This window comes from Ursus americanus, chromosome 6, assembly GCF_024610735.1.
Source record: "Ursus americanus isolate L20-20 chromosome 6, mUrsAme1.1.p, whole genome shotgun sequence".
Lineage (NCBI taxonomy): Eukaryota > Metazoa > Chordata > Mammalia > Carnivora > Ursidae > Ursus > Ursus americanus.
In genome coordinates, this window is record NC_142132.1 from 30957397 (window position 1) to 30976499 (window position 19103).

Genomic DNA, 19103 nt, shown 5'->3' on the forward strand with positions numbered 1-19103 from the left:
GAGCCTGCTTCTTCCTCTCCCACTCCCCCTGCTGTGTTCCCTCTCTCACTGGCTGTCTCTCTGTCACATAAATAAAATCTTAAAAAAAAAAAAGGCAGAAGAGGGTCCAGCCCAGAGAACCACAGTTGGAGTTTGCTTCAGACAGTTTGGGAGGAGGACATGGGGAGAGAACAGGGAGAGTTTCAGAAAAAATCCAAGAAAAGCCCTGCAGCTCTGAGAGGAAAACTCACTAAATTCTAGATGTTAGAGTCTCCTGGGATACGGGGGCGCGGTGAGTGTCTTAGTGAATTTGGGCTGCTTATAGTAAAAATACCATAGGCTGGGCAGCTTAAAAAACAGAAATTAGTTTCTCACAGTTCTGGAGGCTAGCTAGAAAGTCCGAGATCAAGGTGCTGGCCAGTACAGTTCCTGGTGAAAACCCACATCCTGGGTTGCAGATGGCCACCTTCTCACATGGCAGAGAGATCTCATCTCTCTCTTTTTAATAAAAAATTTTTATCATGTTATGTTAGTCACCATACAGTACATCATTAGTTTGTGATGTAGTGTTCCATGACTCATTGTTTGCGTATAACACCCAGTGCTCCATGCAATACGTGCCCTCCTTAATACCCATCACGGGGCTAACCCATCCCCCACTGAAACCCTCAGTTTGTTTCCCAGAGTCCATAGTCTCTCATGGTTCATCTCCCCCTCTGATTTCCCCCCTTCATGTTTCCTTCCCTTCTCTTAATGTCCACATATAAGTGAAACCATATGGTAATTGTCTTGCGATCTTGTCTCTAGTGTCTTCTTATAAGGGCACCAATCCCCTTCATGAGGGCTCCATCTACATGACCTAATGGCCTTCTAAAGGCCTAACCTCCAAATACCACCACAGTGGGGATTAGGGCTTCAGCATGTGAATTTTGGGGAGACACAAACATTCAGTCCACAACAGTGGGTAAAAACCAGAAGTAAAACCCAAAAAAAACCACCGTTTACTTGTTACATGCAAACATTGCTACATATTTGTTCTCTACTGAGAACTTTGGTTCACATCCCTGGCTACAGGGTAGAACTACCTGAGGTTTTATTGCTTTTCTTTTTTTAAAGATTTACTTACTAATTTAGAGGGGGGGGTGCAGAAGGAGGCAGAGTCGGCACTGAGTGCAGAGCCCAAGGCAGGGCTCGACCTCACAACCCTGAGATCATGACCTGAACCAAAACCAAGAGTCCAACACTTGACCGACTGCGCTACCCAGGCGCCCCGACCTATCTGAGTTTTTAAGTTATCAGGGACCTGGTCCATCCCAGGCACATGGAGGCTGAATCTCAGAAGGTGGTGGTGAGGCTGAGCATCTGTGGTTTTTACCAAGCGCCACAGTGAGCCTCCTGTGCCGCCAAGGCTGGTGCAGCTGCTGGTTTAGAACTTCACTGCGGATGGCTGCCGTCGCTAACTCTACTTTGCCCTCCTTCGTAGGAACCTAAAATGATATGGAGACACAGACTCCTTTCTTACTCCCCTTTGATATTAGGATTTGCTAAATGAAATCACTACCTTTTGTTTTTCTTTTTTTTAATTAACATATAATGGTTTCAAAGGTACAGGTCTGTGATTCATCTGTTGCATAGAACACCCAGTGCTCATTCCATCAAGTGCCCTCCCCAATGTCCATCACCCAGTTACCGCATCCCTCCACCTCCCCTCCCCTCCAGCAACCCTGTTTGTTTCCTATGATTAAGAGTCTCTTATGGTTTGTCTCCCTCTCTGATTTCATCTGTTTTACTTTTTCCTCTCTTTCCCTATGATCCTCTGTTTTGTTTCTTAAATCCCACATATCAGTGAGAGCATATGATAATTTTCTTTCTCTGACTGACTTATTCCACTTAGCATAATACCCTCTAGTTCCATCCATGTCGTTGCAAATGGCAAGATTTCATTTTTTAATGGCTGAGTAGTATTGCATTGTATATATATATACCACATCTTCTTTATCCATTCGTCTGTCGATGGACATCTGGGCTCTTTCCATAGTTTGGTTATTGTGGACACTGCTGCTATAGGGTGGACATTGCACCAACGGGTGCAGGTGCCCCTTGGAATCACTATGTTTGTATCCTTTGGATAAACACCTAGTAGTACAATTGCTAGGTCATAAGGTAGTTCTATTTTTAACTTTTTGAGGAACCTCCATACTGTTTTTCCAGAGTGGCTGTACCAGCTTGCATTCCCACCAACAGTGTAAGAGGATTCCCTTTTCTCTGCATCCTCACCAACAATATCTGTTGTGAAGTCATTACTTTTAATGTTTTCCTCAAATTCCTTACAACTCAAACTTGCTCCATCCAGCACTTACCAGGCGGCATCAAGCAGGACTTTGGGAGAAAGCATTGTCATCCTTTGAGTCATAGCTCCATTTTGTCAGCATCACGTGAGATAGTGCTCCCTGATGCCACAAGGGCACATGGCCACATGCTTCTCCCATATACCCAGGCGCCATCTTGGGAGTAGTACATTTTCTGGAGTTATCCAAGTGAAAAGAGAGTTACTTAATGGGACAATTTAAATTGGACTGAAATGGCCAGATGGGACTAAATTTTAGTTCTTTTCCCACATTCCGGCAAGAAGAAAGAAAATCAGCTCTTCTATAGACAAAGTAACAAAGCTCACATTTTCTCTGTACACACAAGGTAAGTGATATTGTGTCCTGACACATGGGCTTATAAACCCTCTTGCATGTGCCCCTGTGTAGATACACATCTGCACACTATAAGACAAGCTAAGGCAAGGCAGGGTGAACAAGATCCTACGAGACCAGGCCAGCAATGGGCAGCCCCTGGCTTGGTCTGGCGTTCTGGCGTCAGAGAAGGTAGTCTAGCTTCTTGGAGGCAAATCCTGACACACGTATGTGAAATGCTGCAAAATGAAACCTGTCCTTGGTGCTGTGCGCAAGCCAATTTGCTGGGAGCTCCCCCAGCTGTTCAGTGAGCTGACCAGACACCTCCGGGCTTCATTTCCCAGGCCCATGCCTGGAAGTTCTAGTTGTTTCCACTTGGTGTCAGTATTTTCTATCTTAGCAGGTCTCTGGGTAAAAATTAAGCAAAGTTCCTGTTGAAGAAAGTCTGGAGCATTTGGTTGTGAATAAATTACTTTACTTAAAAAAATGTTTCGTATGCGTCCCTGGTTTCTCAACTTTGGCAGTGCAGGAGGGTAACCGTGGTGCTTGGGAAAACCAAGGCTGCTCAGCCCTACAACCAGCCTCTGAGATTCCGCCGCCCTTTGCCTGCGATGGAGCTTGGTCCCTGATGTTTTAAAAACTCAGGTACTTGCTCTGCGTAGCCAGGGATCTGAACCAAAGTTCTCAGCAGAGAACAAATAGTTATGTAGCAGTGCACGCATGTAGCAAGCAAGCAAGTAGGGTTTTGGTTTTGCTTTTGTTTGTTGCCTATTGTTATGGACTGAATATTTGTATTTTCCTGAAACACACTCCTTCATTTCCTGCTTTGTAATTCTTTTCCTCTGTGCAGAGAAAGGGCAGCATCTTCTTTATCTGCCAAGGCCAGCGCAGGATTACCCCATTCATTCATTGGATCAACAAATTTTAAGGATCAGCATCACGTCACATGGGTCACTCCTTTTACGGAGCTTTTGGGATTGTGGATGGCATCATAAAGGCGCAGAGGAAGGTGCTGGAGACAGTGGTTCTGTAGGGAAAGAGGGGGCTGCTGGCTTTGAGCCTGGCTTTGCCACTTAGCAGCTGTGTGGCCTTGGGCAAAAAACTTAACTTCGCTGAGCCACAGTCTCCTCATACATAAAACATGCATATTATACAATGTCTTCCAGTTTCCCATGAAAGTTAAGTGTTGCTTGTACTCACAGGTACTCACTGAATTTCTGTTTAGCACATAGGCAGGGGCGGCTCTGGCCTTGGACTCCTCCAGCTCTGGTGCTGAGAGACAGCAGGGGTTTGGAGCCAAGTCGAGGTTCACCATCCACCCTTGGTGACAGGTAATTGGCTGAAATCCTCCATATGTGCATTTACATTTTTATAGATCTTGCCCATCTGCAAATTGCTCTCCCTTGAGGATGTACTAATTTACACTTAGATTATACAACAGAGAGGTGGGAATGGACCCATTTCCTCATCCTCTTAACACCCAGTGTATTATCAGACTTTGGGATCTTTGCCATCGGACTTGCGGGAAAAGGTATTTTAGTGGAGTTTTTATTTGCATTGCCTTAATATGAGTGAGCTCGTGAAATTTTCCATCTCTTTAAGGTCTCTGTCTAATTCTGCCAACCATCCGTTTATATCTGGTGGCCATTTTTCCACTGGGTGTGTTGTGTTTTTCTTATGGATTTCTGGGGTTCAGTTATGTATTACAAAATTAGCCTTTTCCTGCATGTAGGTTGCAAATACTTGCCCATATTTGTCCTCTGACTTTTTATTTGGTTAATGGTGGTGCTTTTTAAACATACGGATTTTTTTTATGTAGCCAATATATTGATCTTCTCTATCATAGCTTCTACATTTTGTGTTAGACTTGGAAGGCCCTTCATGTTCTCCTTTGGGTTTTTTTTTTTTTTATGGTTTTATTTTCATGGTTACATCTTTAATCTGCTTGGAATTTATTTTTGTGTACAAAGTGGAGTATTGGATCTAAGTTTCTTTCCCCCAAGTAGCTTCCTAGTTGTCCTAGATTCTTTTATTAAATAATCCATATTTTCTCCACTGATTTGAAATCTACTTAAGTTTTGAAAGAAGGTCAGAGACTTCTAAATTTGGCAGCAGGAGGATATCCAAGCTGCAAGACTTTAGACTAGGCTTGTACTCTTTCTGAATTGTGACTCTCGTCATTTGGAAAAATGAAGAAATACAAGTGCATTGTTCTGAAAATGTAGTTCAACAACCAGCTGTGTGGGAGAGTAGAAAGAACACAGACTCCCAGGTCAGAAAACCTGACTTCACTTCTCCTGTTGAGTAATTGTGGGCCAGTCACTTAACTGCTCTGTGCCTCAGTTTTCTCCTCGTAAAATGGGTCTAGTAATAACATCCATGTCATACTATATTGTGAATTCAAGTGCATTAATATATGTGAAAGAGCTTTACAAACTACAATGGTCTGCGGGCACATTTGTTATTTGAAGTTTTACAAGTTGGTACAGCATTGCCGGTTAATTTAGGCAACACAATTCTAGATTTTTAAATTTATTAACTTTCTGGAAATCCTTCCAACTTCTTTGGAGATGGTTAGCTTCTTTCTCCTTGCTGGTGAGTGCTGTGGGTCTGTCACTTTTGTGCTTATTAGTCTGTTTTCTGACAGCATCTGAGTAGAGGAAGGAAGAGAAGACTAGGAAGTTAGATCATCCATTGGTTTTTGAAGGAGAAGGAGGTGAATCAGCCTGGGAGCTGGTGGGGGGGGGGGGGGACTTGGTGGAGGGAGGGAAAACCAGAGGGAGAGTGAAGGAGTTTATTTGCAATCTTGTAAATATAATTATTCCCTAGAAAATGTTAAAACTTGCTGCTTTATCATTTAATTTGCAGCAAAGTTTTGTGGGTGGTACAGAATAAAGGCTGAGTGTCAGGTAGTACAGGGTTGGGTCAGAGTCCCTTGTCTTCCTAGTGTCCCCAACTTCCTCATCTCTGGAGCAGCGACACTCATAAATGCAAGCCTCATGCTCACGTGAGACTAGGTTGAAGATTGGAGTAGGCAATTGAGGAAAAAGTGTAAATATATGATGGTGGCTGTGTTTGCCCCCAGAGAATGCAATCTGCATTGTCTGCAACCAGTCCTGCTGGAGACAGGTGTGCCTGGAGTCCCAGCAATGACCCTTCCCTGCTCCTGGGGACAAATGCCCCTCCCCACTTTGAAGCCAGCAGAAGTCTGGGCAGAGGAAGATGCCACTGCTACCCTGACAAGTTTGCAAGAAAGGACATGGGACAGTGACTCCATTATCACAAGGGGAAGAGAGATTGCCCAGGAGGACAGGGGGTGGGAACACTGGATGGGGACTGGGTAGGGGTTGGGGGGGGTTGTAGTCCATGAGACCAGGAGCAGAAGAGCCAGGATAGGATGAAACTACCATTTGGGTAGCAGGTGTAGGGCACTTAATGAAGAAAAATGTGACTGTGATTGAAGTTGTTGCAACCAGAGAAACCTGTTCTTCAGAATGCACTCAGCTGTAAGCCTGGCTTCACCCGCCCTTGTGTTGATCAGTTACGGTGACGCGGTGGCAAAGGCGGACCCGTGGTTCCCAGCCCACAGAGCTCTTCCACATACCTTATTACAGATGCTTCCAGCCCCGGGGGAAGGGTGACTTCAACGTTCCTTCCATGCGCTCGCTTAGGCAGCACATATACTGAGACCGAACGATACAGAGAAGAGTAGCATGGCCCCTGCACAAGGATGACTCGCAGATTCGTAGTGTTCCATATTTTTGAGAACACAAATGCTGCAAGTCCCCAAGGACAAAATTCCTTCCGTGTTTAGCACATTTTAAGTGTATTTTGTTACGTTCTATAAATGTGAGAACAGATCACCCAGAATACCTCACTCATCTGTTGGCCCAGGTGCTGTAACGAATCACAGTATTTTCTCTGTGTCAGTCATTGTAAATAAGTGAATTCTCGGGAGTGGACTGGAAACCACCACAGCATGTCTGCACTTTTTTGTGAGGTCACACGATTACATTTTCCCTGTGGATTTCTGGCTAATTCTGTACCAGCCTAGGGAACCGTGCCCATGTCTGTGCATGTGCACACTCATTCATGAAAACCCTCCAGCAGGGCCAGCGCCACAGGCATGTATGTGGCTGTGTAGTCACCTAGAGCCCCACCCTCAGAAGAGCCCTCTGCTTGGCTCAATGTTCTGCTGTCACTATCTTGAAATTCGGAATAATTTTTGAACAAGGAGGCTCACATTTTCATTTTGCACTGGATCCCACAAAATATATAGTCAGTCCTGCTCACTAGGAAGTACTGGACTTTGTTCAGAAGGGCAAGTAAGTTTTTTTTTTTAATTTTTAATTTGGTAATTACCAGTATTTTTTTTTTTAAATGCCTACCATTCAGAGAAAGGGGAACCTTCTTACACTGTTGGTGGGAATGCAAAATGGTGAAGCCACTCTGGAAAACAGTATGGAGTTTCTTCAAAAAGTTAAAAATATGACTACCTTATGACCAGCAATTGCACTACTAGATATATAACCAAAGGATACAAACATAGTGATTCCAAGGGACACATGCATCCCAAAGTTTATGGCAGCAATGCCCACAATAGTCAGACTATAGAAAGAGCCCAGATGTCCATCGACAGATGAATGAATAAAGAAAATGTGGTATATATATATACAATGGAATATTACTCAACCATCAAAAAGAATGAAATCTTGCTATTTGCAACGATGTGGATCGACTAGAGGGTATTATGCTTAGCAAAATAAGTCAGTCAGAGAAAGACAAATACCGTAAGATTTCACTCATATGTGGAATTTAAGAAACAAAGCAGATGAACATAGGGGAAGGGAAGGAAGAATAAAATAAAATAAAAACAGAGAGGGAGGCAAATCATTAAAGACTCTTAAGTATAGGGAACAAGCTGAGGGTTGCTGGAGGAGAGGTGGGTGGGGGATGGGGTAACTTGGTGATGGGCATTAAGGAGGACACTTGATGGTATGAGCACTGGGTGTTATATACAACTGATGAATCACTAAATTCTGCCTCTGAAACTAATAACACAGCATATGTTAATTTTTTTAAAAATGCCTACCATTCAGGGATATAGAAATTTACACGGCAATGTTTATAGGGAGAAAATGCTTCATCATGCCGGTGTATAGACAAAGGTATGACTCTTGAATAAACAGCAGTAAATAAATGGTTGTGAAAGAAAAAAAAAAGACATGGTTGGAATAACGTCTTCAGTTCAGGAGCATTAATTTCAACCACATCATCCCCTCTACTTAGAGGAAGTGAGAGAAAAATAAAGAGGCTGAACAGAGAAGGTCAAGGGTGTAGCAAAGAGCGGAAGCAAGGGTGGGAGAGTGAAATGAATCAAGTATTGAGCCCAAGAGTCTTCTTTCAATGCAAAAAAGCAATTTGCGTGGTCCCCCCTCTCTGATGCATGCATTATCTGATGCTTTTGACTTCTCAGGGAGACAGACTGTGTGCTCTCTTCACTGTGTGGTTTAGAAATTTTGGTGTGTCTGGACTTGCTTTGCAGTGGGCTAGCAACCTCATCTTGGCGATCTCTAGACTCAAAGTAAAACAGCTGTTCGTGGCTTTGACACCTCTCTCTCCATGTTTGCAGATGCCTTGCTGTTTTGCCTGAACCTGTAATAATAAAGTTAAAAAATAAGTTAGTCTTTTTTCTTATACTCTGCAAACACATACCTCTCTTCCTAAATTCTCAGCATTGCTATATTATATTTTTGGTCCCAGCCATTTCTTTCACCAAGTTTTCCCTTAAATGGATATGTGTTAGCCCAAGAGATGATTCTGTTGCTTTAAGAGGGAAAAAATGTCACACTTGGTTGGTCTGAAAATGTAGCACCTGGCCCCCATATTTAGAAATGTTCAGACACACACACACTTACCAGCCTTTCGCACTGAAGTGTGCAAAACATCACAGGAAGCTCATTGAGTTCAATCATTTATTGTAAGTTGGTTGTTTGGAACTTGAAAGCACTTTTTCCCATAGAAGCAAAGCTATTAATGGGGCTTTGGTCCCCAGGCTCGAAAGACTGTTGCAGAAATGTCTGCTGTGGAGATACAGTAGTTGAGCCAAAGAGAAAAGCTAAAGAAGTAAAGCTTGTTTCCTTTGTGCTTCCCTGGAAGAGGAACGGGTTTCCTGTAAGGAGGTGGTAGAGGCAGCTGGAGGCTTCCGAGGAGCCTGGAGGGCAAGTCAGTGGCCCAGACTCTTTGTAGATCCACTTTAAAGCCCGGGTGCTCTTCCTCCCCCGTGCAAGGGTGTCACTCCCATATGTGAGCTCTACTTTTGGCTCAGAACAGAAAGGAGAGCAAGAGAGAAGGGGAAATTTTCTTGAGGTATCTGGAGTTTTGGGAAAAGGGCAAATGAAGCTGGGTGACCTTGTGGTGCCAGAGCTCATGTTGTTCCCTTGGAAGAGAAAGTCCCTCTGTGCTCCTCTTCACAAGCTTCCTATTTTGTATGGAAGGCTCCAGCCCACAGGTCCTCTTCTCTGGGGAGCTGTCCCCATTTTCCTAACTCCACACTAGCTCTCAGTGCAGTGTGGATAGATAGATAGATAGATAGATAGATAGATAGATAGATAGATAGATAGATAGATATCTGTGAAAGCACACTTCACATCATTCATAATTATTTGTCTGTATGTCTCCCCCATTTGATTAGGAACCCTTTAAAGAAAAAATAATTTAAATTCATTTTTAAAAATCTCAGGAACCTACACAAGAATGTATGTCTCCTTTGTCTATATTGGAAGCAAACCATGAACAGTAAAAAATGAGACTGGGGAAGTTAGTGGGGACATCATCCACCACAGGGGAAGATTGGAGACTCTGGGGAAGAGGTCTCAGATCAGAACCTACTCATCTCTCCCCACTTACCAAGAGCTTCATTAGTCCAGAACCACTTGTCTCTTGTCCATGATGAATGGAAGAAGAAGACCTTGAGGTGGGTTGGGGACAGAGATACTAAGTGTAAGCTACTGCTTTACAAGCTATGGTGGCTATATTTGGAGGGTTCACTGGTAGCCCTTCTCCCTTCTTCCGACGACAGCCCCTGACTTTCATGTGGGGGTCATGGGTGGACCTCTGACCCAGCTCCAAGATGGAGAATGGGTACCACTTTCTCCCTGGTGTTGGCTCTAAGAATGCAGATGTAGCCAAAATATTCCACTTGGAGTGGACCTTGCACTTTTGAGGGTGGTGTCACCATCCCATTGTACTTGAACCTGAGGCTCGAGCAGCCAAAGTGATGATGTGTTGGTGAATGTTTAATAATTAGCTTTCAAACAAAAGCCCAAATAGCCCTGATTTGTAGCGTCTGCCAACTCCTGTGGTGTAAATACTTTGGCCATGGCTGCTTTCAAGCCCCAACAGTGTCACTGAACATGGAGTTGGGAAGAGATGTACGGTGGCAGACTGCTATGTTGTCTTCTCACCTTAGAGATAGATACCACAGGGGTGAGTAATCTCAAGAGCATAGCTATCAGCAAAATGTATTAAAATAGCCAGAAAGAGATGAGTTTTGAATATCTATTACCTCTGTTTTAAATATAACTTATTTAATTTATTTTTCAAATAATGGCTATATAAACAACAGGTTCACAACATTTCTGAGAATTTAATTGTCTTCCAAGAGCTGGTGTGACCTAGATCCTGCAACCCACTGAGCCAGAGCCACCTGGCCACCCTGAGTGTTACTACAGTATTGTTAGATGATTACATCGTTTCTAATTCTGCACTATTGTAAATAACTCTACACCCAGGACAAATTTCTAAACTTTTATTTTATTCTTTTGAGCATAACATTTTAAGATTCAAATTGCCTTCTGGGATGTTTCTTTCAATTTGTAGCCCTGTTTGCCACAAGGGTACCCATTCAACAGTGCCTTTGACAAACGTGAAGCTGATCACTTCTTAAGAGCTGAACCAATTTGATAGGTTAAAAAGATGGTACTTACGGGGCGCCTGGGTGGCACAGCGGTTGAGCGTCTGCCTTCGGCTCAGGGTGTGATCCCGGCGTTATGGGATCGAGCCCCACATCAGGCTCCTCCGTTATGAGCCTGCTTCTTCCTCTCCCACTCCCCCTGCTGTGTTCCCTCTCTCGCTGGCTGTCTCTCTCTGTCAAATAAATAAATAAAATCTTAAAAAAAAAAAAAAAAGATGGTACTTAGACTTGCTTTAATTTGTTTCTTTGCTTTAGTGAGATTGTGAGCTTCCTTACCAGCTATTCCACCTCTTGTCTTGTGAGTTAACCTTTTGTGCTCTCTGCTCACTCTTCTCTTAGGGGATTAGCCATTTACTTATTGATTTGAAAAATCTCTTTAGATAGTAATGCTGTAGAACATACATGAAGATTTCTTTATATAACGTGGCTTTCTATAAATATTTGTTACATTTTACATGAGGGGTCCTCTGACTTACAGAAGAGCAAAATGTTGAGGGGCGCCTGAGTGGCTTAGTGGGTGAAGCGTCTGCCTTCGGCTCAGGTCATGATCCCAGGGCCCTGGGACTGAGTCTCACATCAGGCTCCCTGCTCAGCAGAGAGCCTACTTCTCACTCTGCCTACCTCTCCCCCTGCTTGTGCTCTCTCTCTCTCTGTCAAATAAATAAAATCTAAAAAATAAATAAATAAATAAAAATAAAAGAGCAAAATGTTGAAATCACAGGAGACAGGAAGTCATGCTGTGGGAGGATGATAGTGATGCGTTGAGTTTTCTCATTACAACTCTAAGACTGGCACATGCATGCTTGGGTGTTCCCAGTCTGTCAATCCTTGGTATGCCATTTCTTAAAAGGGAATTTGAATTCTTCCTTTCAGGTAACCTAAGGTTGGAGATGGGAAGATCCATTTAAGCCACTTCACTTTGGGAACAAAATTATTAGGTTAAATAGAATAAATAAATAGAAAAGCACGTACGTTTTCTCATAAGCAATCTGATTCCTTGCTCTGATTCAACATGTCTTAACCACAGATATTGTTGTCTTTGCAAAACAGAACACTGTACATCAGTTGGGAGTAAGGAGATCTTCGTTCTTTCTGCTCTTGCTTTTTTTCTGGTTTTCTGGGGTCTTTCTCTAAAATGGACTTTTCTTCTTTTTTTTTTTTTTTAAAGATTTTATTTATTTATTTGATAGAGACAGCCAGCGAGAGAGGGAACACAAGCAGGGGGAGTAGGAGAGGAAGAAGCAGGCTCATAGCAGAGGAGCCTGACGTGGGGCTCGATCCCATAACACCGGGATCACGCCCTGAGCCGAAGGCAGACGCCTAACCGCTGTGCCACCCAGGCGCCCCTAAAATGGACTTTTCTAAGTCAGTTCACCGTCTGGGTGATTCTTCTTGATTTCTTCATCTTAAGGTTGCTAGATAAAATACAGGACCTGATGCCATATTCGGGACGTGCTTTTACTAAAAAGTATCTGTTGGTTATCTACAATGATCTGGGCATCCTGTGTTTTTATTTGCTGAATCTAGTAACTCCCTCTCTAAGGCCTGTTCCAGACCTGACAAATTATGATTGAATGTAAGGCTGTGAAATATAAGCCAATCTCAAGGCACTTTGCAGTCTGGGTAATCTGGGTCCTGCACTGCAGTGGGATACCACTGTCCGGAGGAACCATCCCAGGGACAGCAGGAAAGGAAATGTTGAGGCATGGGGAGGCCAGGGCTCTGGGTGAAGACAGGGAAGACATACAACTGGGAGCAGAGCAACAATGTGCAAGAGAGTGTAGGACTGGCAACCGCTGATCTTTTTACTCTCTCCATCATTTTGCCTTTTCAAGAATGTCATCTAGTTGGAAGCATACAGGCTGTAGCCTTCACAGACTGGCTTCTTTCCCTTAAGGATTTCAGGGGCATTTCAGGTCCCTCCATGCTTTTTCATAGCTTGACATCATTTCAAAAATCCTCATGCATATGTTATTACTCTAAGTAAAAGGAGTGAGCGGAATTTGAGATTTCTTTGCAGTTATTTTCATTCTTGGAATATATTTTATTGAGGATGTACAGAGGACTGGGTTCAAGACTCAAGATAATCCTCTTCTCTGGGATATGTCACCACTTACATTCATTTGTTTCTGTTTATTTTCATAGGTAAGGTTTCCTTTTAAAAATGTTTGCTTTTAGGCTATGTCTAACCTAGTTTAAAAGTCAAAACTGCATAAAAAGATTCAGAGAATCTATATCCATCCTTATCTTCTGCTGTTTCCAGCTCCGTTTTGCCTCCTGTTGGTGATGATGTTCATTAGTGGCTGGTTTATCCTTCCCATGTTTATGTTTATTTTTGCAGTAGGTGTATGTATATAAACTTCCTCTATCTTCTTGTTAAGGAAAAAAAAAAAAAGCAGCTGACACTGTCCAGACCTCGCGTATTCTACTACCAAATCCTGGAGCTCACACCTTTTTTGTACAGCTACACTGAACTCTGCTATAAAGGTGGACCAGAACTTATTCAGCCAGACCCACTGGTAGCCATTTAGGTTTCCCGATCTATCGCTGTTGCAAGTACAACTGTGATAACCGTGTGCAGATGTGGCGTGTGTGTGGGGACGTGCATGTGTGTTTCCACAGGGCAAGGCCCTAACGGTGAGCTGGCTGAGAAGGAAGGTCAGTTCATGAAGTTTGTTCAGTATGGCCAGCGCCCCTGCGTGAGGACTGTCACGTGCTGTCAGCAAAGGGTGCCTGTGTCCTCAGAGCACCCTATCGTCACGCTTTTAGATTTTTGTCAGTCTACTACGTGGGCTATTTCTTCATCGTGGTGATTGTCTTTCTTTTCATGGGAGTGTGAGTGAGCCTCTTTTCTTCCCTTCAAAGACCTCTTGCTGTTCATGGTCATGGTTTTTGGCAGCCTTTTGTCTTGGTTTTTCTTTTTTCCATCTCAATTTTCAGGAGCTCTTTATCTATTAGGGATACATATCTTTATTATCTTCTGTACATAGTATTAATGTTAGTATTGTTTCTAGACATCTCTATATTTGTTATCTGTGTTGCATAATGCAGCACTTTACTCCCAATTTGTCCTTTGTCTTTTGATACTGCTTATGATGTTTTTTATGCCATGAAAAATTTCTTTATGTTTCTCTGGTTAAATTTATCCGTCTTTTCGTTTATTGTCTCTGGAGTCTAAGTCAGAGAGAAGGTTGTCAAATTTAACTATGTTTTCTTCATTCTTACACTTAACTCTCTGATCCACTGGGAGTTGTTTTTGGTAAGTGGTTTGAGATTTGAATTTAGTTTTATCTTTTGGCATCATATTGAATTTATATACTAATTGGAGCTAATGGACACCTTCATCATATTGAGTCATTCTACCCAAGAACATGAAACGTCTCCCCATCTGCTCAAGTCTGCTTTTGTTTTGAGCCCTGTAAATCCAGGTGGACTGCCTGGGTTGGAAGACTAGGAGCTAGTCAAGTTTCACTCTCTAAAAGATAACAGAAAATTATAATCAATCAGAGCATCTGCTACCAAGGACTTCTGGCCTCTGGGAGCTCAGCCCCTGGAGGATGTGAGCCTTACCTTGGCTCTCCACATCTCTGACACTCCCGTTCCTTGCACAGAACACTCTGCAACCCCACCCTCGCCTGTTCTCTGATTTCAACACGGCCCAACTGATGGGAACAACCTGGCCCCCTAATTGCCTCAGACTCTTCGTATCTGCCTCCCACCCTGTTCCTGGCTGGTGGCTGGGCTGTGTGACTGATGAGGAGAGAAGAGTGTTTGGAAAGCCCCAAAGGGATGCTCCCCTGCTGGGATGTAGTGAGGAATAAGATGGATCCTGAGGCAAGACTCAGTCACTGAGGGCATGAATGACATTCGTACTTGGTTCTAGAAGAAAAGCCTCTGAAATCCTTAAGAAGAGTCATCAGCTGGGAATGTGGGCTGGGAACGAGAACGAGGGTGGATCTGGCTACCAAGAAGTCTTAGGAGGCCGAGCGGTAATCCGGGCGAGGGCCCAGGCTGGCATGAGGGCGGGGTGACCGTGCGCATACTACAAAGGAGAATCTGGTCAGCAGATTGGCTCTGACGGCTGGAGGCAAGGGAAGGGTGATGGCACGTGGCCCAGGAGTTGTCCATCCTGACAGCAGGCTACTGTAGTGTCCCTGCCAACCAGGGACTTGGACGATATGAGAAAGGCTGTTATGGTCCAAGCTAGTCTCCTAGTGAAACAGATGTTGCCCTCCAGGCCAATTTGACATATAGAACATCGAGATTACTGAATGGGTAAAATAGAGAGCAGATTTGTCTCACAGAAAGTGGAGCCTTGAGCTGCAAAGAGTCTGTGCCCATTTGCTCAAGTCACCTATGTGCTCTCTTCTTCCTTCTTTCTCCCTTCTTGACCCCACTCCCCACAAAGGAGGAAAACAGACTGTCAGCATGTACCACACTTCCTTTTCTCTCTTTGCCTTTTCTGGCCTCTTCTGCTATTTTTCCCCACTTGCTCTCTGTGCCAGGCTTCCTCCCTCAGCTTCCTCCCAAACCTGCCTCCATCTGGATCCTCCACAAGCACTGCCCAGTTAACCACACATTGGCCTGACCAGCAGCGACTTTGGCCTGCAATGTCACAAAGCTGCTAGGGCCACTGTTCTTACAGGACACCCACCCCACTCCACCCCACAAAAGAGGGCCAGTGCAAGAGAGGAAAAAAGACTGAATGGTTTGGGCATTAGGGGGCCTGGCTTGGGGAGCAGGAAGACCAGGTGGCCTTAGGTAAGTTATGTCACCTTTCTGAGGCTCAGACTTCACGTCAGGAATGGGAATGGGAATGGTAGCCCCTCTCATAGTTGCTGTGAGGCTGACCATCGTGGGAGTAGATTATGGGTAGAACCACAGAACTGGGGCACCTGGGGAGGCTCAGTTGGTTAAGCGTCCAACTCTTGGTTTCGGCTCAGCTCATGATCTCAGGGTGGTGAGATCCAGCCCCGTGTCAGGCTCCATGCTTAGTGGGGAGTCAGCTTGAGATTCTCTCTCCTTCTCCCTCTGTCCCTCCCCTTGCTTGCATGCACACACTCTCTCTCTCTCTAAAATAAATAAATAAATCTTAAAAAAAAAAAAAAAACCATACTGCATAGTGCCAACATTGCCGCTTGCGTACTTTGGCAGTGTGTCTAAACCAGCTCTAGCAGGAGAAAAGCCATCAGCAGGTGGGTGGCAGAGCAGAGTGGCTGAACTTTCAGTTCCGGTAAAGACTTGGACTACTTCCAAGGCTCTGTAAACTGCCACAACCACCTAGTCCCTCACTGGGAAGCAATCTAGTAAAGACCATCACAGGCTTCTCTTCTGGAAACTGTGAGGGTGTTTCCATTGGTGGAATCCAATTTCTGGGCACATGGGCCAGTGTCCAGATGTCATGTCGGAAGTAGCCTGAGTTCTCCTTAAACCCCCTTTCTGTTCTCTAAAGATGAGAAGTTGAGGTCAGGGAGACTAAGTGATTCACCCAAGGTCATGGATAAGTTGGTGCCTCTATGTCAGAGCAGGACCCTCAGCTGAATCAGTGACCTCTCTTGTGATGGCAAAGCCCTGTGATTCTCAGCTTAGACTACAGAAACAGGCTTAAGTTTGAGTCCCAGCTCTTTCATGAATGAGAGGCAAAAATTTGAGCCAGTTACCTAATCTCTCTACAAATCAGTTTCTTCCCATGTGAAATGGGTGTCATCATATGGAAACATGGAAAGCATTCAGTAGCCTATTGTTGTTTATTGTCATTCATAGATGCAGTGAAAGACCCAAGAGAAACCAGGGTTCATTGGGTCTCATCCCCAAGCTCCAGTATAGTGTGTCTTCTTGTTCTCAAGTCTCAGCATCTCACAGAGCTGAGACTTAGGCTGTCCTGGCTTTGCCCCATAATTCTAGACCATATCTTCTTTATTTATTTTTGTTAAATATTTAATACCTACAGTAGGTACCTATATACCTGCCACTCAACATAAGAAGTAGGACACCACCATTGCCTCTGAAGCCCTGTGTGCCCCTTCACTCCAACCCCCATCCCTGTGACCATTCACCTGAATCTTACATCTATCATTCCTTCCCTCTGTTTGACCATATAGATGTGTGTCTTAAATAATATATTAGTAGTTCCACATGTCTTTAGCCTTAATATAACTGGAATCATGATGTGTGGTCTTCTTTAACTTGCCTTTATTGCACAAATTATTTTTGTTATTTATCCATACTGACACAATTGTACTTCACTCATTGTCACTGTTGAATAGGACTCCACTGCGTCGATGTGCCACAATTAATGTATTCTTTCTCCTGTTGATGGGCAGTTGGGTTATTTCCAGTGTTTTTAAGCTTTCTATTAGAAAGGGTGCTTCCAAAACAATTCTTGCACATGACCTTGGTGTACATGGTATCTTCATACTGCTTTGTCATGTCTATGACCCAAATTACTTTGGTAACACCAAAGTGTTTCCAGAGTGATTGTGCCTACTTGAATTTTTATCAACAGTGTATAGAGTTCCAAATTTTCTCTAAGGTTGGGATTATCATTTCTCATCTGTCCATCTAGAGATTAATTTTCATGTCCACTGCGCTGTGTAAATTGAGACTGTTTATGATGGTACATTTTTCTCCATGTGCTGTGGAAGCCACATTGTGTGGCCTCATTCTTTCTACGAGTCCTGAGCTAAAGCTTGGTATCCTTGATCTCCAGGCTTACACTGACTTTCTTGGGAAGCTGGTTACAGCTGCGGCAGCACGCTACACACCACGTGGAGCAAAATGTCCAGTCTGGAAAAGCAGACTCTCATTTTTATTATGTCAGACTAAATACAGTAAAAAAGAAGAAAGACAAGTGGCTGTAAAAAGAAAATGCGGAAGTGTAACTCCTGCCCCTGCTTTTTTTCTCTGGGGAAATAAGAAGTTGCCAGTCCAGGTGCGAAGCAGATTTGTTGGTTGAGAGAAAGATCAAGTGGCTGAGGGGGTGCACTTTACAATAATTTAGAAGAAACAGGCTGGCTCTCATCATCCCAGTCAGTGAAGCTTGATTTTCTTGATCCTTGATGACATTGTAATAACCTTCACCCTTCCCGTCTACTGGTTTCTTTCAGTTAAGAACTATGGCAAGAGGGTGGTCGAGGCTCTAGAACTCCTTCGGGATGCGCTGCAAGATACCCAGTGTAGAAAATTGAGCTTCTTGTTTGGGGAAAATAAACAATTGGAAGAGGCAAGAGCTTGCATTTTTCTCATGAAAGATTGCTCCCTCACAGGTCTGGCCAACGTGGTGGCTTGGCCAAGCAGAAGGGCCCCACCCTTTAATAGCTCTGAGGACTCTGCTCCTGAACATCTGGTCGAACTAGAAATTCAGAGGCAGCACATGAATGTGAATAATCCAAATTTACCTAGAGAAATACAGAACTTCTGTTTGTACAAAGAAGAGATGCAGAGGGGAAGAAATCATCTACCACTTCCACGTCTGCCAGAGCCACTACTGCCCCCCCTTCCCCCTCTCCTCCTCACTCCCCCCCACCTCCTTCAGGTCTCTCCTTTTGTCTCCTCCTCACATCTCCCCCTCTGTATTCAGCCAGACCTGGGTCTCTAACAGGAGAGGTGACTTGGAGCCTCTACTGTGTCCTTTCTATGTATTCCTCAGACCCAAGAGAGGGCTGATCACCTAAATAAATGTGGTAAGTGTGCACCTGCTTCACAAAGGCAAGCAGCGCTTTCTTGCTGGCCACAGGGACGTGTGCCCAGACGTGAAAGGAACTGTCCCTCTCATTTTCCTCCTTCCTGACCTTAAACTGCCTTCTGCTCTCTAAATGACAGTACAGAAATGCCATTTTCGTATCATGGTTCTTTAAGTGGAAAAGTTTATCCATGGATTTATGCAAATGAACAGAAAGTCCCCAAGAGACCTTCTGATGGAATTGATTATTCTGCTTTTCCTCAAGCCCAGGAAGCTACTGGGGACAGAATGACACCTGCTGAAAACAGGGACTATATGTGTTTGAGACAACAGGAAGTAGTGACCAGCCAGAAGCCAGTCCTGGTCTGGTTACAAATCTGGTTATAAAAGAAAGCAGCTGCAAAGAAATTTGCATGTCCAGTAGGTTTCACTATTAAAGTTTACACAACGTGGAGTAATCAGCCAAGCTGGCTGGCTACCCAGATCACATGATTATGTAGAAACATGAAACTTGACTATGTGCTCGAGCAAGTTTTACTTCTCCCTAGTGTAGGGTGTTTGCCAGCAGCCTGCACTCTCGGAAATCAGACTCAAGTGACTGGGACCCTTGAGATCAAAGGCTTACCATGCTTCTCCCTAGGAGGGCCAGGGACTGCTGACGTGACCACTGACGGTTATTTGTGGCTCTTATAATTAACAAAAAGAATGGACAAGCTTAATAAAATAACTGTCCCTGCCAGTCAGAAGTTGAGGTAAGATTTTCCCCATCCAATACTTCTCCTTCTTC

The 19103-nt window shown here is 44.0% G+C and overlaps 1 protein-coding gene and 1 non-coding gene across 9 annotated transcripts in view; both read left to right on the forward strand.

Moving 5' to 3' along the window:
* Window positions 1–19103, forward strand: part of BLNK (B cell linker) — a 105866-nt gene that overhangs the window by 12185 nt on the left and 74578 nt on the right. The window contains exon 1 of one of the 8 annotated variants that reach the window (XM_045784985.2): window positions 18820–19068. The exons of 6 other annotated variants lie outside the window; for them this stretch is intronic. In XM_045784985.2, the coding sequence (XP_045640941.2) occupies window positions 19022–19068 (47 nt within the window). In that variant the 5' untranslated portion in view covers window positions 18820–19021. Of the gene's footprint in view, window positions 1–18819; window positions 19069–19103 lie in introns of those variants that run through there. One more of the 8 variants, XM_045784990.2, reaches the window with a different exon arrangement.
* LOC123784010 (U6 spliceosomal RNA) lies at window positions 6320–6423 on the forward strand. The gene has a single exon (XR_006777359.1). It is a non-coding gene; the product is annotated as a U6 spliceosomal RNA (small nuclear RNA).